Source organism: Anabrus simplex, chromosome 10, assembly GCF_040414725.1.
Source record: "Anabrus simplex isolate iqAnaSimp1 chromosome 10, ASM4041472v1, whole genome shotgun sequence".
Lineage (NCBI taxonomy): Eukaryota > Metazoa > Arthropoda > Insecta > Orthoptera > Tettigoniidae > Anabrus > Anabrus simplex.
Window position 1 is genome coordinate 14,373,388 of NC_090274.1, and position 25,217 is coordinate 14,398,604.

Sequence of the window (25,217 nt, forward strand, 5' to 3'; positions counted from 1 at the left end):
CATCTCTATACATCTGCGGCTCCTGCGCAGGATGTGATGGGGTGATAGAGGGTGTCAGTTTGTGGGCAGTATTCGCAGACCTTAGTGTCGGATCGCTTGTGTCTTTATAGTTTGTCCCGTATGGGGTGTATTTCTGTAACTAAACGCTGAAAATGTAAGGGTAGGTTGCTAAACAAGGAAGAGATGTTGTAACAATCCATTACCAAGATAAACCGCTCTTTCTATATCGACAAGATTCCGTGCCCTCCATTTTATCTGAGATGAAAAGGTGGTCAACCTCCAAAGAGTATTAAACAGTTCCAAGTTGAAGAAAACGGGGAGGAATAAAGGAGTAACACGTCTTTAAGAGACCTTGGTCAAGCTGATAGTACTCTGTAGGGGTTACGGTTGGGTCGGAGGAAGAACGAGGACTTCATTCCGACGAACCTGGTGGATGAGTGGATCCGCGTGTTTGAGAGTTTAATAAAGAAGTCTTGTTAGGCCATGTCTCCCCTTACTGACCCTGTACAAAGATCCTGTACCCATAAGAATAGCAAACAGAACAAACTCGAACAGTAAGGGCACAGTCAGTGAGAGACAGGAATATTAACTGAGAGTTACGCACTGGTTACTCTAGAGTGCACAGCTGTTATGCTGTTATGCATAAACATTAGGAGTACGGTCTATTAGAACCCTTACATTACATTATGGAACATTTGGCTAGACGGCATTTCGTAACAACCAAATTAGATTGTGTTAGTCTAAAAATCCGCGGTGTGTTCATAATAAAAGAAAATGAATTGTCTCAATCAGCACCTCCTGGAGCAGTGAAATATAAATAATATGTACTATATTAATAAAATTAAACACCCACTTAAATACATCAAAGCCCAAGAACAAAATACTGAAATAGTAAAAGAATTTTAATATCTCGCAGAATTGATTAGTTTGAATGCTGTGGATTGCAAAGCAATGGAATCCAGGAAAAATAAACTTCAAGTTCCCTTCCAACTAACAAAAGATATACTGAACAAGAAATCCCTTTCAAGGGAGTGCAAAATTAAACATAATAAAACAGTGATTAAACCAGAAGCACTAAACATGAATTTCAAATGCCAGCGGGAGAAACTCGAGCTAAAAGAAACAAAAAATTGAGAAAGATCATAAGACCAATAATATACATCAAGAACGAAACACACTAAAAGATAAGTTAAAAATTCTCAGATACTATGCGAATAAATGGTCAATTTCTCAGAATGAGCTCTAACAGATTAACCAAACAAATGTTTGACTTCTTCCGTAACCGCAAAACAACTGGTTTAAAGAAACTGCAAAAAGACCTAGTAGAATTAAAAATTACCGAAAATTCATTATTCGATCAAACAGCTAAAGTATTATTTATTCGTGTTAGAGGTACCAATATATACAAGAAAGAGACACTGAATATGAAAAATATACGTGAAAAAATGAATCGTATATAGTTATAAATGAAGCACTCGAAAAAATTTGCGTGTGAAATATAACAAATGGAAGATCATACATAACAATCGAAAAGGAGAAATCAAGTATTACATGAAAATATCTACACAAGTTGTGATGGCATTGTTTCCAGCCAGTTCCAACCCTGTACATGAATATGGGCATAGACGACAGTCCAAGAGATGCCTAGAAGTCTGTTCCTCTCCACATTCACACAATGAGTCCCCACCATGCACGATGCTTCATTTAATAAGATTGTCCTTAGATGTTGCAACGCTGGTCAGCAGTCTGTTTAAGGACTTCCATATACACTATCCCTCTTCGTGACCAGGTGGCAACTTTTCTTCAATTTCAACACGTTCCGGATGATTTTGGTACCTTTGTTTCCATAGATCCCTTTTTTTGGGTCAGAATCAAGTGGAGCAGAAGACTGTAGAAAACTCTTCCTGGACTTCAGTCGAGTTGGTGGTGCCTGATGTTCATGAAGGGGGTGGGCTGAAGTGATAATAAGTGATGATAATTAAAGACGAAAATATAAGGTTCCAAGACAAATCTACATTAAGAGGGAAACCTTTTATCTCGGAAGACGAGATGAAATGAAGATCAGAAAGAACGAAGAAATAATGGGCATTAAGAAAAAAGAACAACACACGTACCGCAAGGAGTGTGAAATACAAGAAGCGGAAGAAAATTAGTATAAATGCTCCATTTTACCTGATTTGCAGAGGCATTTAAAAAAGCCAAATCCCGGAAAGTAATGCATGAAAAGCGACCGTACTTGAACTACGCACAGACTATTAATATGGTCTTACAATAATACGGAGTAATTTTATGAGTTTCCGTCTTCAAGGCTAAATGGTTGATTCAGTGGTTGGCAGATTCGATTCCCATCTAGGTCCGTGATTTCGACTACCAATGGTAAATTCGTTTGGCCCTTAAGTTCCGCCTCATGTTTACAGATGCGCATACCACCAGGCTTCTTCGGAAGAAACAAAATGTAACTGTTGGAAATAAAATTATTTAATGTGAAACGAGAAAATGGGCTTTGTTTAAGGGGAGATAAGGCAGAAAATTTAGAAAAAAAATCATTTAAATATATATTTATATAATTTCTTCCTATGTTTTGTTTTGTAAAATATAAAGAATTTCACTTTTTCTCAGCTTCTTATCACAACTTCAGCAGTCGAACAAAAATAGCAGAAATAGTGTTAAGAATGGACGATAGTGTACATATTTATGATACTGTTTATATTTAATCCATGCATTTCCTATTCCGCGTGGAAACAATAAACTATCATATATAAGACAAATGATTAAAAAGGGAGAAGAAAATAAACATAAAACTGAGACGTTGGCGAACCTGGAACCAAGATTTGCCAACGGTACATTTATGATTTTCGACCCTCTATGTACGGTTATGCGAAATTTTTAAATGAACATTTATTACTATTGGAAATGTTCAGATTTTGTATGAAAAATTATTTTTGTCCTGTTTCAACATCCTTCCTTTATTTATGTGGCCTCTATTTTCTCCAGGGGGTTCCCAAGTTTTGAATGTTGTGCTTCACCTTTCAGCTGGTTTCAGAGCAACACCAATGAAGCGCCTTAATAGTCTGACACGTGGGAGTTTTCTTGACTCACGCAGGGGCCAGGATTACCCTATTTCAAACTATCAACTTACTGTGCATCTCGTAGTCATATATTTGTTTATATTTCAGCCCACATCGAACCCCGTCAATCATTTCTTAAGTGGTGTAACATCAAACATGTAACAGTGAAGCGTCTAGTTTAAAATATTGTGAACAGAGCCCGGATTTTGATGCATTAATAGGTTGGAATGCAAACTTACTGAAGCGAGTAGCAAGTATAGTCTACCTTCACAACGATTATGCTATGGGGCTTTCATAAACTTTAGGGGTACGGCCCATCAGGACCTCTATAATTTATGTTACTCTTGCTACATTATGGAAGAGCGGGTGGCCGACACTTCCTACTAACCAAATTAGTTTGCAATCAAACCTGTTACTGTATAAAAATCCGGGCTTTACTTATGAATAACGTGATTTCGTCAAACTTGTGATGTATTTACAAATTATTTTGCGTGACAGTACACTGCTTGAATTTCTTGTTCGTTAGCTTACTATGTATTCATCGAAGTATGAAGGCTTTCATGGTGTTGTCAATATATTAAAAGTCTTCCGGGCTATCTTGCTGTATCCCGCTGTCAATCACCAACAGTAGTCGAAACGTCTAGAAACAATCAGGGTAGTGGACCACGGCAGAATGGCCCGAAAGGTTTTATTACATTACTATGTATTAAGTATATATAATTTCCTTTGGCGTTTATTTTGAATGTTAAATAAGTAAAAATTCGGTTAAGTTCTGATTCCAAAAATAAAGAAGGTCCTTCGACACCCAAAATATTAAAACTTTCTGTTAACGCACCCAGCAGGAAACAAAAGTACACGCAGTCGTTGGAGAGTACAGACTCTATATGAAGTGGCTGCGTCCTGATCCAACATGTGAAGAAAGGGCAAAGTATGTATGTTGCTTTTTCTTACTTATAAAAATACGTTTTACTTAATATTTCTATTTGATATTACTCCACGCATTTTATTGAATTTTAGTGTATCTGGGTGAATATTAGTACTGAACGGTTTTACGATAAAGAATACGTTTTATTTTGAATTTCTGTACAGTTTTCCAATTTTCGGAGGTTCCTAACGCTCCTCGAACCCAGGAAGCCTACTGGAAATCGGGTACGCTCAGCACTAGAACAGCCGTGAGACAAATAATCATACATACATTTCCGTCAGGCTGTTAAATTTAAGCAAGGAAACACGCCACAAATCTTAGGACACGTATATCAAACTACTGCTGTTTGAATGACGTCAGGTGACCCCTTAGATTCAGCCTCCCCTTGTCAGTGCAGGAGGTATGTCCCTGGATCAGGTTCTTGACCTTGACCTACCGCGGGTCATGGCCAGTGCGACAACAGGAAATGCAGCCACAGGACGTGGGTCGATCCCCGGGCTGACAAGACAAACGACTACACTGCGTCGAGAGGAGCCTGTTTCCCCGATAAGAGGTCAAGGTGGCGGGATAGTGTCTTAAATAGGTCAGCCGCAGAGAACACTGCACAGTAATAATAATAATAATAATAATAATAATAATAATAATAATAATAATAATAATAATAATAATAATAATAATAATAATTACCACCTCTGTGGTGTAGTGGTTAGCGTGATTAGCTGCCAAACCCTCAGCCCTAGTTCGATTCCCTCCTCAGCCATCTTCGAAGTGGTTTTCTCTGGTTTCCCACTTCTCCTCCAGGCAAATACTGGGATGGTACCTCACTTAAGGTCACGGCCGCTTCTTTCCCTCTTCCTTATCTCTCCCCTCCAATCTTCCCATCCCATCACAAGGCCCCTGTTCAGCATAGTAGATGAGGCCACGTGAGCGGGGTTCTGGTCTTCCTTCCCAGTTGTATCCGCCGATCCAAAGTCTCACGCTCCAGGACACTTCCCTTGAGACGGTAGACGTGTGATTCCTCGCTGAGTCAGAGGGAAAAGCCAACCCTGGAGGGTAAACGGATTAAGAAAGAAAGAAAGAAAGAAAGAAAGAAAGGAAGGAAGAAGTAATAATAATAATAATAATAATAATAATAATAATAATAATAATAATAATGGTACCTAATTTAGGGCCACGGCTGCTTCCTTCCCTCTTCCTTGTCTATCCCTTCCAGTCTTCCTAATGCTTCAGGTCTAAGTACAGTTTGATAATTCGTTTGATAAGATGGTGTTTACACACTTCGCAGCAACTTTAAAAAAATGCATTCACACTGAAAAAATATCAAGCGTAATCCGTAAAAGAAGGATATTTTTATACGTTACCAGCTGAAAAAATCTGAAAATGTGTATTGTCCTACTTCAGAAACCTCAAAACTATTCCTCCTTGGTCGGTGGAGATCGATAAGGATATTTTATAGTATGGAATTACAGAAAGAGACATTCAACTCCGAGCATCACTCAAACACAAACTTAGACAGGTTTACTAGGAAGAAGTCCCAACACGACTGAAGCATGTCCATTCTGATGCATGGAAGAAAGCAGATTCAGAAAGGATGAAAACGTGGTGGGCCCACAAGAAGACAAACAGCTCAGATCTCTCAGTCCTTAATGGCCTTAATGATGATGATGATAATTGTTACCGAGTTTTTGTGGTAGTTAAGCATGAAAGAAGGTGCTGGGTGGTGAATAGGTCTCAAGCTACTAAAGAGAAATTAAATTTTAAAATTTAACAAGGTTATATTTTCTTTTCAAAATTAGGTAACAACAAATAGAACAGGTACTTAGTAGCCGAAATACAACTTGAAATGTACAATTACAGGGATTAAAGAATTTGGGCTTCGAGCCCTGAAAACACAATTCTTGAGCAACTAGCTCAACTTTACGATATACCAATTTCAACAAAAGGGGCAGAAGACCCCACTCAAACCCTGGAGCCCTTGCTCCAAATTACACAGCAAAGCCTCCTCGAGGCATACAACTCTCAGTTTTAGAAAAGAGCCACTCGCTCTTAAAGTTAAGCCTCTCCCAGGCCACACCAAACTCAACTTTCAAGTTGTCCTCAAAGGACATATACACAGGGGTAAAATACCCAACCTACTGAGGTCTATTAGGTGAGAAAAGATTAATACATGACCTCTAAAATACAACTTGAGAGGAGGCGAACTTGCACTCCTAATACACTTTGCTTTTAAAACCTAATCTGGCTCTGGGCCACTAACGCAAGGGATAATCCCATACTACAGAGGTGACTTAGAGAAGAACACTTTACATTACATAAACGAAGAAAAGTTTGAGAAAATAAGTTCACCTCAAAACAAATGTGAGTGGGAGCTCGAGAGGGTTAGCACTCTCTATCCCAATATGTAACTTTACAAGAAAAAGAAGAAAAGAGTAGTTACATTTTAGGAAAAGGTTACATGATGGAAAACGCTTCGAACCCGCCGCGAGAGTTAAACTGCCGACCTAGCAAGAAAAGAAGATATTAATAGGCCATTACCTGGTAGTAGATCGCTGCCGAGGAAAGAGGCGCTTCCCGCCTCCTGCTATGTACTTAATACACTGAAAGATGGAACAGAAGTGGCCTGGAGACCCTAAAATCAGCAGTTTATATCCTCTCGCGGAAGATTCTAGGCGTTAGGGGAAATAAAACACCCTCCCTCAAAGTTTTTATTGGCTAGGGAAAAGAAACCCCTACATAGAGGAAGAAGAAACACATTATTGGTGGAAAATTAATTAAAGAAATTCGGGATTGGCTAGATCCAAAATAAGGGGAAAAAGAGGGGTATACAGCCAACTTAAACAATAACAGAAAGAAATTTAACAAGAAACAAACTTTTGAAATAAAAATTTCTCCAACAAAATAGTTCTTTGATTTCGCACTAGGTTGCACTATTGTAATTCTTCAGTAGTGTCCTCTAGAAGAGAAAGTTCACACTTCTTACTTCAAGCGAAACAAAAACACATCAAAAGTGACACAGTTCAAAAACTCAAAATTTTCCACGTGGTGACATCTTCTGAGAAAGTAGAGAATTAATAGAATAGATAAAGTTCAACCTTCCTCCAGAAGAGGAGTTTCAACTGGCGCAACTTTTAAATAAACAGAGTAGAGGTGTACCGCCCGGTACAGACCTCCCCCCCCCAAAAGTTCCTCCAAGGGGTAACACAGAAGAACATAAGCTTTGTTTCCAAAATAAGGTCCAAGTTTTGATGTTGATATTAAGATTAATTGCGGAAGCATTTATAAGATTTTAGTAATTTGGTTGGTTGCAATTTCAAAATTTTGTTGTTGCCGGTGCAGTAAAGTTTTTATGTTTGTAGAATTTGTATTTCTGAAGATAAACTTTTAATACTTAAAGGTGAAGAAAAATTTTGCAATGTCCACCAAATATTGTTGTTAAATTCCCAAATGTAATTATTGCTTATGGTGACTGTCCATGTAGTTGATGTAGATTGAGTCGGATGGCCAGACCGGCCGTTGCAGCTTGCGTCCAACGGAGGCCGCTCGGACCCCTCAAGTACCCTGAGATACCGCTCGCCCGCACTATGAGGGGAGCAGAGGTGTTGAAGTACGCCGCGCCCGCGGTGAACAGATACAGGCTGCGGGCATGTAGCAGGTCGTGCGCCGCACATCAGCCTTGGCCGGGAGGTGAGCTCCGGCTCGCCGTGCACATGTCGTCCTCGCTGGAGAGGAGGGGGCCCATCCCCCTCCCCAGTCGCTGCACGGCGCTGCGCGGCTGCGGGGGCGCTGAAACATTAAAGCTAGGCGGCAGAATTGTGTTGGACAATTATTTTCTTTGAGGGTACAGGCTTGTAGAGAGAGTGAGGGGCCAGCGGCGTGCAGATATTCATGGTATTCATTAAGCCACTGTGTAGAGTGGAGCAGGAGACGGGAGCGTGGTAATGGCCGTGGCAAGAACAGGATGGCAGTTTAACGGGTCGGGGCAGGTTTTACATAAGGCTTACATCTAAAACCAAAATATTACAGAAGGGGCAGAATGCCTTAAAAGTGAAACTCAAAAAAAATATAACCTTCATATCCTTTCAAAATAATATGGAGCAAGTTAACACAGAAATTACACCGGTTTCACCTGGGACAGGTGAACTCTAAATATCCTCTCGGTGGCTGGATTACTTAGCAATAAGGTAACCGGCGTAAGAAAATCGAGAATGATACAAGGCCCATGAAATCTGGGGGCAAGCTTGCCCGCGGGAACAAAATTTTTGACCATAACCTGGTCACCTACCTTCAAAGTGGTGGGTCTCCGTCCACGATCATACCTTTCCCTAACCTTTTCATGAGACACTTTAAGATTAGCTTTAGCCTTCTTCCAAAGATCTTTAATGTTGTCCGGATCTATTGTCTCGGGCAGAATGTCATTCAGAGACCAGAGGTTAGAGAGCGGCGTGTTGGGAACGAACTTAAACATCAAAGAAGCTGGAGTAAATTTGTGAGATTCATGAACCGCCGAATTCAAAGCAAAAGCTAACCAATGCAGGGACGTGTCCCACCTAGAATGATCTTCATAATGATAGGCAATAAGTGCGGACCTGAGATTGCGGTTAACCCGTTCAGCCAGAGATGGTTGAGGGTAATAAGCAGATGTAGTTACATGAGAGATGGACAAGTCAAAACAGAATTTACGAAACAGATTTGATGTAAAAGCTTTAGCATTATCAGATACAATGTATTGGCACGGACCAAAAGAAGCAAAAATAGAATTTAGGCAAGTAATGGTGGACTGAGCGGTAGCCAGCTTAGTCGGAAATAACCAGGAAAATCTTGTAAAACCATCTACACACACAAAGATGAACTTGTTGGCATTACCCTTTGACTGGGGGAAGGGTCCCACATAATCGATATACAGGCGTTCCATGGGGCGCGACGCTTGATGAGAAGACAAAAGGCCTACTTTAGTGGACATGGTGGGTTTACTGATCAAACAAGATTTACAAGCTTTTACAAGTTCTCGAATTTCACCGTCCATACCTTTCCATATGAACATTTCACGAATCTTTTCACGAGTTTTAAAGATTCCAAGATGCCCCCCCAATGGGGTCTCATGATAGTATTTGAAGATCATAGGTACAAGAACCGCTGGAACAACAACTTTCATCAACTTATCATGCCTCGAAGGGCAACATAGAACACCATTCCTCAGAACATAAGGGACAACATGTTCCCCAGAAGAAAGGGTTTCCATTATAGGAGCCAGCGTCGGATCTTCACGTTGGTATTTCTCAATATCCCTAAAAAGCATGGGAGCACCTGTTAAGATGGCATTAACACCAGATAGTATGGACTCGGAAGGTGATGAACTATCGACCGGTTCGTGGGTCTCGACGTCGTTATGAAACATACGGCTGAGTCCATCAGCAACAACATTTTCGGTACCTCTGATATGTCGTACATCAAATTGGAAGGCAGAAATACGGATGGCCCAACGGGCTATACGACCAGTACGACGCGGCCTACCTAAGACCCAGCTTAAGGCTTGATTATCTGTCTCCAGGTCGAATTTGACATGTTCCAGATAGAGACGGAACTTTTCTAAGGCGAATAAGACTGCCAACCCTTCGAGCTCATAGATGGAGTACTTGGCTTCTTGAACCGATAGAGTCCTAGATGCATAGGCGATGGGACGCCTCCCTAGTTCAGTCTCTTGAAGAAGGACTGCAGCTACAGCTGACGACGACGCGTCCGTTTGGACGATGAATTTCTTCGAGAAATCAGGCATAGCAAGTACAGGGGCATTACAGAGAGCTAATTTAAGATCTTCGAAAGCGGCTTGTTGAGAAGGTCCCCACTCGAATTTGATGCCTTTCCTACGAAGAAGGTTTAAGGGCGCCGCTCTATTAGCGAAGTTAGGAATAAACTTCCTGAAGAAATTCACCATACCAATGAATCTAGCGATACCTTTGATGTCCTTAGGAGGTTTAAAATCACGGATGGCCTGTGTTCTAGAATGATCGACTGCTACACCATCAGGTGACACAATATGCCCTAGGAATGACATAGAGGGCTTAGCAAAGGCAACCTTGGACAACTTAACAGTTAACCCAGCCTTACGAAGGCGATTGAGAACTTCTCGCAAATGATCTAGATGTTCTTCAAAGGTTTCGGAAAATACGACGACATCATCCAAGTAGTGATATAAGTACTCAAATTTGATGTCGGAAAAGACCCTATCTAGTAGCCTAGTGAGCACAGCTGCCCCCGTGGGGAGCCCGAAAGGCACGCGGTTGTATTCATATAAATTCCAGTCCGTGGCAAACGCTGTAAGATGTTTAGACTCTTCGGCAAGGGGAATTTGATTATAGGCCTGATTCAAGTCCAAGATAGTGAAGAACTTGGCCTTTCGAAACCATGAAAAGCAAGAATGAAGGTCGGGAAGGGGCACAGATTGCAACACCACCTTCCGATTGAGAGCCCTGTAATCAATGACAGGCCTGAAGCCTCCTTGGGGTTTCGGGACTAGAAAAATAGGCGAAGAATACGCTGACTTAGAGGGCCTAATAATACCATCCTTCAACATCTGATCGATGATTTCTTTCAGAGCCTTCATTTTAGGTGGAGATAGCCTATACGGTGGAAAACGGACAGGAATTGAATCCGTGACCTCAATTTTGTATTCAATAAGGTCAGTAACACCAAGAGTATCAGAGAACACCTCGGGAAACGACTGACACAGTTTCCGAATACTATCAGCCTGCTCCTCAGGTAGATGTCTAAGGTCTAACAACATCTCATCCTGGGTAGGCGAAATAGATGAACATGATACAGAATTACACTTTAACAAGGGAATTCTACAATTGGACGCAAATTTGAATATGCACGACCTACTCTGGAGATCGAGCACAAGACCAGTGTGAGAAATGAAGTCCGCTCCCAATATGATGGGGCAAGACAAACGCTTGGCCACAAACAATTTGATCTTCCATGTAAACTTAAAAACCCGAATTTTGACATGTATGGAACCTAGAATTTCTAATGGAGATGAATTAGCCGAAACATATTGAACAGGAGAAGAGACATAGTCAGGGAGTTTACAAACAGATTTCAATTTAGAATACCAATCAGCCGAAATAATGGAACAAACACTGCCTGAATCTAAGAGAGCTGTTATAGGCTCGTTATTTAACTCAATCTTAAGAAAAGGAACAGGTGCGGGGGTATCCGCCGCAATCCTAAGACACTCTTTAGGGCATTCAAAAGATGAATTTGAAGGCTGGTCGTTCTCTGCATTTACAACCTGTTTACTAGGGGCTAAGTCTCGGGAAGATGGATTAGTCGGCTCAGCCGACGCCACTAGTCACTTTTTATTATTGGAATAGCTGGAATTTGCACCAGAAGTTGAGCAGGAGGGGGTGCTATTTGAGTTTGGGCAATTCTTGGCGATATGTGAGAAGGCCCCACACTTAAAACAGCCTTGTGATGACCCTACTCCATTCCTTGTCCCACTTGACTTGATCAGAGGACACTTATTCCGCAGATGGTCAGGCGACCCACAAGCATAACATTTACGGGGATTGACTGGTCGGCGAGGCGGAGGCCGAGTGTTACTAAAGGAAGGCGGGGGTTCTTTCGCCACACGCAAGGAATCGGCATACCTAACTCCTTCCGCAGAGACGGCTAATGCTTCCAGTTCAGAGGTTTGCGGGCACGCCGCGAAACACAAATATGACCTGTAGGGTGGTGAAATCCCTTCAACAATAGCTTGCACGATCTGATCCTCAGGGAAGTGGAGAGCAAACACCCTAGTATAAAACTTAATATCTTGGATGAAGTCTGCCAGGTTTTCATCCAAGCGCTGTACCCGATAATAGTATTTCTGAATAAGGGAGGACCTGGCCCTAGCCGGGATGAAGTTAGCTAGCAAATGGGCGTGGAAATCCTCAATAGAAGATTGCTCGGCAATGGCTCTAACTATTTTGTCAGATAGAACACCAATAGCATAAGGATAGATAATTTGCAAAATTTGACATGGGGAAAGAGAAAACACGAGGGCATGATCCTGAAATTCCACTAGAAATCTTAAAAATGAAATTACGTCACTGGTGGTGTTGACGGAAAACTTAGAGATACCTCTAAGCAACATTGCCAATGGATGAGGCAAGCTGCTGAACCCAGGTGTCATAGTCGTTAAAGGTTTCAAGGGCAAGGAAGTTAATTCAGAGCGGATGTTACTCAATGACGCACGGCGTTCAGATTCGTTGTTCGATGGGGCAGAGATAGTTTGAGCAGCAACGGTTATCCTATTGACTTCTCCCTGAGGAGGCTCTTCCTCGTTACCTACATTCACCGTGGCGGGTTGATCAGTTTTGGGAGGAGCTTCGCCGGTTAGCAATTGAGTGACCTTATTAGACAATTCAGAAATAGTTTCAAGGAGCGTATTAGCTTGCTTCCTCTGAACGTCATTCACCTTTAGAGACAATAGATCATTAACTCTATTTGCAAAGTGATACAGCCTGCCTTGCACACGCTTAATTTGATTAGGAGATGGATCGTTTTCATCAAAAAAGCTGACTACCGATGCTAGCCCAGTAATATTCTCGACAATCGTGGAAAGAGAGTCGTCAATTTCTTTCTCTCCCAAATTGGGGATGGAAATGGGCAAATCAAGGGACTCTCTAAGCTTGTTAGTGTCTATTGCAACCGTGCCTCCAGATTGAACGTTTCTGATAGTTAACTCATATATCAACTCCTCTTTGCGCAAGTAGTTAAGGAGGAGAACATCGCGAGGGCCGGGCATGATGACAGAACAATTTTGAAAAACTCAAAAAATTCCAGCAACTGAGAAAATTGTTAGAGTTCGAATCAAAGCAATGTTTAGCCGTCAAAAGGGGCTAAATTGAGACCCATTCAACCACGCTCTGCTACCACTTGTTACCGAGTTTTTGTGGTAGTTAAGCATGAAAGAAGGTGCTGGGTGGTGAATAGGTCTCAAGCTACTAAAGAGAAATTAAATTTTAAAATTTAACAAGGTTATATTTTCTTTTCAAAATTAGGTAACAACAAATAGAACAGGTACTTCTTAGCCGAAATACAACTTGAAATGTACAATTACAGGGATTAAAGAATTTGGGCTTCGAGCCCTGAAAACACAATTCTTGAGCAACTAGCTCAACTTTACGATATACCAATTTCAACAAAAGGGGCAGAAGACCCCACTCAAACCCTGGAGCCCTTGCTCCAAATTACACAGCAAAGCCTCCTCGAGGCATACAACTCTCAGTTTTAGAAAAGAGCCACTCGCTCTTAAAGTTAAGCCTCTCCCAGGCCACACCAAACTCAACTTTCAAGTTGTCCTCAAAGGACATATACACAGGGGTAAAATACCCAACCTACTGAGGTCTATTAGGTGAGAAAAGATTAATACATGACCTCTAAAATACAACTTGAGAGGAGGCGAACTTGCACTCCTAATACACTTTGCTTTTAAAACCTAATCTGGCTCTGGGCCACTAACGCAAGGGATAATCCCATACTACAGAGGTGACTTAGAGAAGAACACTTTACATTACATAAACGAAGAAAAGTTTGAGAAAATAAGTTCACCTCAAAACAAATGTGAGTGGGAGCTCGAGAGGGTTAGCACTCTCTATCCCAATATGTAACTTTACAAGAAAAAGAAGAAAAGAGTAGTTACATTTTAGGAAAAGGTTACATGATGGAAAACGCTTCGAACCCGCCGCGAGAGTTAAACTGCCGACCTAGCAAGAAAAGAAGATATTAATAGGCCATTACCTGGTAGTAGATCGCTGCCGAGGAAAGAGGCGCTTCCCGCCTCCTGCTATGTACTTAATACACTGAAAGATGGAACAGAAGTGGCCTGGAGACCCTAAAATCAGCAGTTTATATCCTCTCGCGGAAGATTCTAGGCGTTAGGGGAAATAAAACACCCTCCCTCAAAGTTTTTATTGGCTAGGGAAAAGAAACCCCTACATAGAGGAAGAAGAAACACATTATTGGTGGAAAATTAATTAAAGAAATTCGGGATTGGCTAGATCCAAAATAAGGGGAAAAAGAGGGGTATACAGCCAACTTAAACAATAACAGAAAGAAATTTAACAAGAAACAAACTTTTGAAATAAAAATTTCTCCAACAAAATAGTTCTTTGATTTCGCACTAGGTTGCACTATTGTAATTCTTCAGTAGTGTCCTCTAGAAGAGAAAGTTCACACTTCTTACTTCAAGCGAAACAAAAACACATCAAAAGTGACACAGTTCAAAAACTCAAAATTTTCCACGTGGTGACATCTTCTGAGAAAGTAGAGAATTAATAGAATAGATAAAGTTCAACCTTCCTCCAGAAGAGGAGTTTCAACTGGCGCAACTTTTAAATAAACAGAGTAGAGGTGTACCGCCCGGTACAATAATAATAATAATGACCTTCAGATATAGTTCGAGAAAACCAAATATATGCAGAATTTTCAGCAAAAGTGCAAGAAAGATCAAATTGAAACAGCATATGGGACAATTTCACAGGTATCTTTTTTAAACACCTTGGAGAAATAATTCTACCTTCGGGATTAGACAGCTTGGCAAATACACAGAGGGTCTCAAAACTTCAGAGGGCATTTAGACTAACATGGGATCACTACAACAAACGAGTAATGTCACGTAATGCTAAACTGAAACGTTATTTTTTCTACCGGGAGCTCTATATTTATCAGTAAAGCCCGGATTTTTATGCAGTAACAGGTTAGATTGCAAACTAATTTGGTTAGAAGGCAGTGTCGGCCACCCGCTCTTCCATAGTGTAGCAAGAGTAACATAAATTATAGGGGTCCTAATGGGCCGTACCCCTAATGTTTATGGAAACCTCATAGCATAATCGTTGTGAAGGTAGACTATACTTGCTACTCGCTTCAGTAAGTTTGCATTCTATCCTATTAATGCATCAAAGTCCGGGCTCTATTCATCAGAAACCTTAACTATAGGAGGTCATTCTAAAATTGCAGACATTGAAAAACATGAACGCAAAATTCTTACGAAAATTTTCGTCCCCATACAAGGAAATGGAATTAGGATCAAAACGAGAACTGCAGACCTGTATAGTCACACAGTGTTTCATTACTACAGTACGGAGGAGACGTTGGATATTTATTGGACGCATTTTTAGGATGGATAATAATAGACTCACAAGAATGTATTAAATTTCCAAAAGAGGTGGCTAAATTGTCTAAAGGAAACAAAAGGACGTGAATGAATTGAACCTTAGTAAATAAACACACGTTTGTGATGAAGAATAGCAGCAGGACTGGTACAAAGTGGTCAGGGAACGGAAGAGACAACACAGTGAGTTGAAGAAGAGATTCTGGAAGAATAGGAAGGCGAAAGTCATCAAGCCAAGGAACAAATTCCAGCGTGCTCTATGAATGGGCATTAAGAAATAATAATAATAATAGTAATAAGATCGCAGTACTAATAATGATGAGTGAAGGAAATGCAACAGCACCGCAGAAACCATTGAGCACATCATCAACAACTCCACTGACAGACATAATGACGTAGCCAAAGTTATGCACCAAGAAATTGCTCTGGCCCGATCTTTGATCCAGAACAGAGGCGCCTTACTACAAATACTCCCCACTAGGTGTACTGGAAAATGAAACTTTTTTTAACTCTACTGGGATCGAACGATACAAACAGATAAAACAACTCCGCACAATTGACCAGACATAACATTAACAGACAAAAGGAATCAGCACACGTTGACATCGCTGTCCCGAATGAGCACAATATGAAACAGAAATACAGGGAGAAGGTCGATAAATATACTCATCTGGCTATGGAAGTTCCCAGGACCTGGAAACGAGACAGAGTGACAATTCTTCCTTTTTCTCTTTTCTCCCCCTGGAATCACGCTAAAATCATTTCCAGAAAACTTAATGAAACTAGAGCTCCCCATCTACACTCACAATGAGGCACAAAGGACTGCAATTTTGAAGAGCTGTAACATTGTCAGAATATTCCTGAATGCTCAGTATGGACCATAGGCAGAAAAGGCCGCAACCTCAACCACGAAGAGAATAATGAAGGCGTATATTGTAAAGTTATGTAAATTATGATTAAGCTATATTTCTTATATGAAAAATATAGAAATATGTGATATATTACCAACTATAAAGTTATGAAATAAGTAAATAAATAAGAGTAATAATAATACACCTCAAAATATCACAATTAACAAGAACATAATATCTCGAACAGATTGCTTTAAATACCTGCGAGAATGGATAACAAACAAAACAAAAGAAAAGGTACCTATTGATATAAGAGTAAACAAAATGGGAAGGATGTTTCACATGACAAAAATATATACAATAAGAAATTTATATCCTGGAACTTGAAATTAAGACATTTCTAAACAGTGGCCCGGCCAGAAATTTTATATGCAGTAGAAACTCTTACAAGAATTAGGAATCTTGAAAAGTTAGAAAAAGTTGAAAGAAGAATTTTGAGAAAAATACTAGGACCTATAAGAAACAACAATGCTAAATTAGGCTACGATCGAACAGAGAGCTATATTTAAAAGTTGAAAAACTGACAACTGTAATGAGGGAAAGGAGACTCCAGTTTTATGGACACATTTATAGAGTGAATAGAGTGAATAAACTAACTAAACAGATCTTCAACTTATTGAACAGTTACAAATCCAAGCCAACGTGGTTCATTGAAATTGAAAAGGATATGAGAAACGCTGGAATTAAAACAGATACGATAGAAAACAGAACACGTTTCAGAGAAGTAACACGAAAGGCAGGATTTAAGGGGAGAAAGAAATTAACAACTGGAAGAAAATGGACTCAAGAGGAACAGGAACAACATTCTCAGTATCCAAAGTTTCATCAAGGGGGTTATTGGAAGAATAACAATAAGAAGAATGAGTGGGAACTTTATCACGTGCAGTTGGTAACACTGGCTCGTAAGGGAAGGAGAGCAGCTGGTGTTGTCGAGCCGGAGCAGAACAAGGGAATTCCGTGTAATAAAGTGTTCCGTCACTTGGAATGCTAAGTTCTGCGGAAAAAGACAAACGGAAGGCGCGAGGCATAATGGGCGCGCCTGCTGGCTGTAATTGCTGACTTCATCTCCCCTGCGTCACTCAGTGAAGAACAGGGAGGAGGCGTCTCTCCGAAACAGGGCTAATACTATTTCTTTACGTAACGTCATCAAGTCAATTTAGATTGGAGTGAATCGATGAATTCGAAAAATAATGGTAGGCTGTATCTCTGATGAGGCCGCGGTATCTTTGGGGTTATAGCGACAATCAAATCAAATTCTGAAGATAAAATAGTTGCAGATGTTCAGCATGACTGTCATATCTTACATGAATGGCTGAGGAAAAATCTCCTAAGAGACATTTACTCAAAAACTGTCTGTATGATGTTCCATAAATCAAAATGTGACCTAAATGAGACTACAAATATATTATTTGGCACCTCGAAGTTACAACGGGTTAATGAACTTAAATATTTTGGACTAATAATTCATAGCGCATATTCCTGTACACCTCATATATTACACTTAAAAATAACATCTATATCTTGGTTGGTATCATTGGTAATTTTTTCACACTGATTCAATATCGACTTTCTTACTTGTGTTTCATTTCGGGCAAAGCAAACCAAAATAATTTAAATACTTTGCAGGGCTTTCAAAACAGGGCTGTCAGATTTATGTATGAATTCCATCAACTGTATTCTCGGAATAAAATGTACTCTTGAACCAATATATTACCACTTAAGCTGTTACGGAGTTATCCGTGGAAGTCAGAGGTGAAAGAAGGTGCGGGCTGGAATGGGTCTAACTACAAGTCCGAAAGATGAATTTAGAATTTAAATGAAGGTTATATTTTCAAAAGACAACAAGAGTTAACAAAAGTTTACATAGAATTTAAAAACTTAACAAGTCAATCAGGTACAAGACCAGAAAAGCACGGATTTAGATACAAATTAACGATCTGGGCTTCAAGCCCCACCTTTTACAATCTCTGAGCTCTCAGCTCACAACCACAAAATACCAAAGGGCAGAAAACCCTTAATTATTAGCTCCCAACTTTACATCTCAAGCCTCTCTAAGGCACTTTTACTACAACACCATAAAGAGCTGACCCGCTCTCGATCTTTCAAGCCCATAAAGGCACTAACAGACTTTTACACAAACTGCCATCAAGGCATAATAAAGAAACAGGGGTATCACGTACCCAATCTACTGGGCCTTAGTGTGCAAAAACTAGGTTAATTTAAATAGCCCAAAACAAAAGGATGGAGGCGTGAATTTGCACTCCTAAATGTACATTTTAAAACATAAGTGGCTCTAGGCCGACACACAGGGGCTAATCCCAAGCTAGGGAGGTGACTCATATGAGAAAACTTTAATACATTAAGGAAGAGAAGAAACGGTTACGAAAACGTAGTCACCTCAATTTCAAATGAAGGGGAGCTCTAGAGGGTAAAGCACTCTCTATCCCCGAATTAAACTTTAAGAAAAATGAAGTTTACCAGGAAAAGGGTTTACATGTTTAATAGTTTACATATTAAAGGTTTCGAACCTTCCCCGGGAGTTAAACTGCTGCGCTAGGAAGAAATAAAGATGTTAAGAGGCCATTACCTTGTAGAAGAACTGCTGTCTGAAGAACGAGGCGCTTCCCGCCCCCTGCTACATATTCACACACTGAGTTAGATGTTATACTAGTGGCCCGGAGACAAGAATATCAGCAGTTTTTATACCCTCGTGGAAAATTCGAGACCTTTCAAGAATGAGTAGACACACCCCCTCAATTTTTATTGGTAGACTATGAATTACACATGGAAATTTGAAGAAGAAAGCCATGATTGGAGGAAAATTAAATACAGGAATTACCGATTGGATACATTCAAAACAGGCGGAAAGAAAGGATTAATATGCCAACCCACAAACAACAGAACAAAATTTAGTAAAGACAAAACTTATGAATACAAAATTCCTTCAAGAGAATTCATTCCGTTGCACCAGAGTGTATTACCATAGTTTTTGGTAGAGACATCTGTTAGAGACTGTCCACACTTCTTGATTAATAAAAAAACACAAGCCAATCAAAAAACACACAATGACATCTTCTGATAAACAGTAGAGTTAGTTCAGTTTTTAAAGTTCCGAGCTTCTCCTGTAGAGGAGTTTCAATTGGCGCAAAATTTGAACTTGCGTCGCGTAGAGGTGTACCGCCCGGTACATAACCAATTAATCACATTACATGCATCACTTGTTATTTATAAACTCTTGCATAATAAAATGGCCACCAACTTTGAATTTCCTTAAGTCACTGACATCCATTGATATAAGACAAGGCAAGAAAAAAAAATTACACGATTCTCAAAATTATTTAACAAAGTTTGGCATTAACGGAGCGCGGCACTTACTAATATCTGAATATAATTGTTCCTGACAAAATAGCAATCATCTCTAAAACTGTGCCATTTCGTAATAAGTTTAAGAAGTCCCTCTTAGGTACTCTGAATGAGTGCAAAGTCACTTTAAAATTCAAAACAGTTGTTCCAACTGTATTGCTACTTTGATAACAATCCACATACTTAATGCAATCCTCTCCATTAGGTAAACAGTAATAGTAAAATCATTATTGTTGTGATTATCTATGTGCTGTTCCTCTTGACAGAGCTCTTGCTCTCTGCAACCGTATTTATCAATAAAACAAAACCAAAAAAGGACTCCAACCACCTAACCACGGTGTCAGAACTTAAACACCTGACACCCAGCCCGACTCTCTGGATATTCATTTCTAAACTTATCTTGTATAACAGCCTTACGATAATAAGGTAAACCAGTGTTCCTTTCTGTGCGATACACTCTGCGCCGTGCGCTGGAGGCTCCCATATTCTGTATTTCAAATGCCCGGCTTCTGCAAGTCTCACTGACAATAATGAATAAAGAACGAGTCTCCCGTCTAATGCAAAGCCGAGCCAAATCCCCGAGCGCCACGAGGATATAAAGTAAGAGGGGGCTAAGTCTGAACCTTGGGGAGCACCGAGAGAGAGGATGGACTTGCACAGTAAGAAGAAGGGATTTCACTTCATGACGATTATGATCCCAGCATTACCCTCTGGAGAAATCCATGTTGTGCGCTGCTGCCAGTTAGAAATATTTGGGTCAGAAAAGACACTAGGAGCGGACAGACTGCGTTTCATGACAAATTACCAATTTAGTTTTCTCTGAGAAAATTGGAATAAATATAATTTTGTTGCCACAGGTCCTTTTGTTTATATCAGTTTTTGCGAGAAGTACACAAATAAAAAATGATTTCGCACTTTGTATGTTCCCAGAATATACAGGGTGCCACAGTACGGTAGGGTCAACTTTTAGGGCATATTATGGACATGAATCCGGAAATACTTTATTACCTTCTTAGAACTCATTCTCTACGACTCTATATAGTACATTATATATCCAACCCCTGTGCCGTTTCTCTACGTGGTCGGGAGTGGAGTGATGCGAATCTTCGCAGCGATATTTTACGACCGGATGCCTTTTCTGACGTCTACCTCATTAGAGGAGTTGATGAGAGGAAATCAATGACATGATGTATGATGGTAGGAAGAGGGAGAGTGAAGGCCGGTGCTGGCACACAGCCTAATCCTGTTGAAGAGCACCAAAGGGGTCTGCCCAAAGCTTAACGTCTCTATGCCACTCATCAACTCTCACACCATACTTATTTATTTAGCGTATGACTTACATACGTAGGCAAGTCAATAAGTATCTGAAATTGCGCTCTAATTATTTTTAGGCTGGCTCTATGGCGTTGTGTACTCACCAGCCGCTAGACGGCACCGTTGTCGTCTACGTCTGTGATAGGTTTCAGCGTTATCAGATCAGTACAGCCTCCACTGTTGCGATGTAAAGATGACTGGGCCACTCTCCGTTTGCACCAAGGAAGACCAGCGTTCCGTAATCCGTTGTTTGTGGTTTGAGGGTGCACCAGGAGCGGAAATTCATAGAAGACTTTCAGCACAATACTGGGACAATGTTTTTCCACAGCGAAGTGCTTACCAGTGGATTGAACCGTTCAAAAGACGGCGCACGAGCGTGATATGATCCTGAATAACAGACGAGTGACTTTTCTATGAAAATTCAGGTAACTTTCGTCAGTTACGAGATAGGGAAAAGCAAGGACTGGGAAAGAAGAGCTGTGGCCAAAACAGCCTCAGTATTTGCCTGATGTAAGCATGGAAAACAATCTTCAACGATGCCGATAGTGTGTTTCGTACCTATGATCTCTAGAATGCAAGCCACATCTATATGGTCCATGCAACTCAGTCGGTTACACAGTACAGTACTATCTTCCCTTCGCCGAAGCTATTTACGAGTAAATTACACTCACCGTAACAACACTGTAATCAGAGCTACACTTCCTCGTATGGTCGCGTGTCGATAATATTATCAGATGTAATTTCCATCGAAAGTTATCTGTGAGCAAGTCATGCTCGTGCTTAGCCATATTTGAGTAATGTGTAGGAAGGCGACAGCTGACTAGCGTTTTGCGCACGCACCAAGGAATTTCATTGGTTCCGACAAGCAAACAGTTACATGGAAGATACGTCTTTCTCCAGTTTCTAACCAACATTGAAACTTTAAACGATGTTTAGCCAAACACCGGCTGAACATTGTTCATGCAATGAAAGATTGTGCTCGACTTAGACGTTGTCTAAAGCTTAAAACTAGTCATCGTTTCTGCAGTCGGTCCAAAGAGTTTCTGAACCCATGTGCATACAATATATTTCCTTCTTTTACGAGTGATACTGATCTTTTTTCTTGTAGCCCCTTGTGTGTGGCAGTAAACACCTCGAGTGATGACTAGAGTCCAGATTTTTATGCAGCAACAGGTTAGATTGCAAACTAATTTGGTTAGTAGGAAGTGTCGGCCACCCGCTCTTCCATAATGTAGCAAAAGTAACATAAATTATAGGGGTCCTGATGGGCCGTACCCCTAATGTTTATGCAAACCCCATAGCATAATCGTTGTGAAGGTAGACTATACCTGCTACTCGCTTCAGTAAGTTTGTATTCTAACCTATTAATGCATCAAAATCCGGGCTCTAGTGATGATTATTACAGCTAACTTCTGGGACGTCCGTACCTTATCCTAGCTAGCTGGTCTGTCGCCATTAGACGCTGTGAATATCCAGGTAGGCTCACAGCCGACTCCCCGCCTCGCCAGGAGATGGTGTCTCAAAGCGCATGTGTCAACTTAGCAACTTCAGTTCAGCTAGGGTAGCGCTGTTTTCTACCTACAAGGAAACCCAGCTGTACTTGGCTGCTGGAAGTTTTTAAAACATTGTAAGTAATAAAATGAAAATGTAAATGCAAAATTTTTTGCCAGCAGCGCTGGGGAGGACGGGATTGAGTGCACGCCAACTGTCCACTATTCTCGCAGAGTGTGAGTGACACAGGTCAAATTATTAATCTTTATTTTTATCTCTCTGCTTTCAGGAAGGCTACGAGTGTCAGTGCTGTCCGGGGTACGTTGGACCCCACTGCGAGGAACGCGATGCGTGTTATCCCAGCCCTTGTAGGAACAACGGCATCTGCGTTGATCTGTCCCAAGGGCACGAGGGAAATACCTTCCAGTGCCTCTGTCCTTACGGTAAGTCGTGCAGATCAAGCATCTTATAAAATAAATCTGAATGTTGACCGGCTCCATGGCTAAATGGTTAGCGTGCAGGCCTTTGGTCACTGGGGTCCCAGGTTAGATTACCGGCAGGGTCGGGAATTTTAACCATAATTGGTTAATTCCCCTAGCATGGGAACTGGGTGTATGTGTCGTCTACATCATCATTTCATCCTCATCACGACGCGCAGGTCGCCTACGGGAGTCAAATAAAAAGAACTGCACCTGCCTCTTCGGAGGCCACACACCATTTATTATTATTATTATTTCTCTCTTTCTTTCATTTCTTTTTTCTTTCTTCGAATGAGCTAACTATGGACTGCGAAGATTAACCAAAATGGTTTTCAGATAACAAGGGATTGGTTTTACGTTCTTAAGAGCCTTATTCCTAGCCCATATCTCCTTCATTTTCTGGCTTTGTAGTTGTTTAGCTGCTTCTGATTTCTTTGGTCTCTACCCTTTCCTGTGTCTAATATATGGGTCTTCCTTTAACATTTTCCGGAAAGTTTGTCCTGGATATGGGATTCAGAGATACTGAAGGTTTGAAGATCTTGTTTAACTTGCTTGTACCACAGTGGTGTACTTTTCTTGCAGGAGCTGGGTCTGTCGATGACGTTGATCAGTCCTGACTCGTTCATTCTCTCAAGGTCTCCATAGAATTGGAGGCGTCTCTTGATGATGGTGTCCATTAGAGTTTCTTGCTTTAGGAATAGATCATCTTTGTCAATATTGTTCTTTCTCTGACCTCTACTTTTTGTATGAGTTTTGTTCCTTTGATGGTTAGGGTTTCAGCTGCATCGAGGACCTCAGGACTGATTACAGCGTTAAAGTGTCTTAATTTCGCATTGATGGATATGGATTTCTTCTGGTACACTTTTCTGTATTGGTTATATGCAATATACAGTTTCCTAATCCTTTCTTCAAATGCTTTGTTAGTCTTGAGGTCTTTACTGATCCATTCCCCCAGATATATTAATTCTATGACTTTACGGACCCTGCTGCAGGGAAGAAGATATTCTGGTGCAGATTTGTCATTTGTGATGAACACTGTTTTCTCGTAAGACAACTGAAGTCCAGTCCTGGAGGCTATGGATTGAAGTGTAATATTATTATTCTGAACGTTTGTCTGGTTTGACGTAAAAACTACTTCACCAAGCGAGCTGTTACTTGGCTTTAAACATTATAGGCAACACGGGAGTGGAGCACGTCTGTATTCAGGCTGGTGAGGGATCTCATTCACTCTGCAGATGTTCTTTTGCTGTTATTCGATCCCTTGTTGTGTCTACTTTTCTCCTTATTATGTTTTATATTCACTTTTGCCCGCTTATGAGGGATATATATGGATATTCTTATAGCCACAAAATTTTCATTTACAGTCATATTTTAATAGAGGATTGCAGACTGAAGGCTGAAAGGCAAAGCACTTTATAATGAAGACGTATGCTTACATAGGCGCATAAACCGCAATTAGCACTGAACTGAGAAAACTTACTGTACCGGGCGGTACACCTCTACTCTGTTTATTTAAAAGTTGCGCCAGTTGAAACACCTCTTCTGGAGGAAGGTTGAACTTTATCTATTCTATTAATTCTCTACTTTCTCAGAAGATGTCACCACGTGGAAAATTTTGAGTTTTTGAACTGTGTCACTTTTGATGTGTTTTTGTTTCGCTTGAAGTAAGAAGTGGGAACTTTCTCTTCTAGAGGACACTACTGAAGAATTACAATAGTGCAACCTAGTGCGAAATCAAAGAACTATTTTGTTGGAGAAATTTTTATTTCAAAAGTTTGTTTCTTGTTAAATTTCTTTCTGTTATTGTTTAAGTTGGCTGTATACCCCTCCTTTTCCCCTTAGTTTGGATCTAGCCAATCCCGAATTTCTTTAATTAATTTTCCACCAATAATGTGTTTCTTTTTCCTCTATGTAGGGGTTTCTTTTCCCGAACCAATAAAGATTTTGTGGGAGGGTGTTTTATTTCCCCTAACGCCTAGAATCTTCCGCGAGAGGATATAAACTGCTGATTTTGGGGTCTCCGGGCCACTTCTGTTCCATCTTTCAGTGTATTAAGTACATAGCAGGAGGCGGGAAGCGCCTCTTTCCTCGGCAGCGATCTACTACCAGGTAATGGCCTATTAATATCTTCTTTTCTTGCTAGGTCGGCAGTTTAACTCTCGCGGCGGGTTCGAAGCGTTTTCCATCATGTAACCTTTTCCTAAAATGTAACTACTCTTTTCTTCTTTTTCTTGTAAAGTTACATATTGGGATAGAGAGTGCTAACCCTCTCGAGCTCCCACTCACATTTGTTTTGAGGTGAACTTATTTTCTCAAACTTTTCTTCGTTTATGTAATGTAAAGTGTTCTTCTCTAAGTCACCTCTGTAGTATGGGATTAGCCCTTGCGTTAGTGGTCCAGAGCCAGATTAGGTTTTAAAAGCAAAGTGTATTAGGAGTGCAAGTTCGCCTCCTCTCAAGTTGTATTTTAGAGGTCATGTATTAATCTTTTCTCACCTAATAGACCTCAGTA

General features: G+C 40.6%; 1 protein-coding gene across 1 annotated transcript in view; it reads left to right on the plus strand.

The window, feature by feature from the left end:
* wry (weary) overlaps positions 1-25,217 on the plus strand; it is a 178,024-nt gene that overhangs the window by 68,801 nt on the left and 84,006 nt on the right. The window contains exon 5 of the mRNA XM_067154803.2: positions 22,517-22,670. Within this exon, the coding sequence (XP_067010904.2) occupies positions 22,517-22,670 (154 nt within the window). The remainder of the gene's footprint in view (positions 1-22,516; positions 22,671-25,217) is intronic.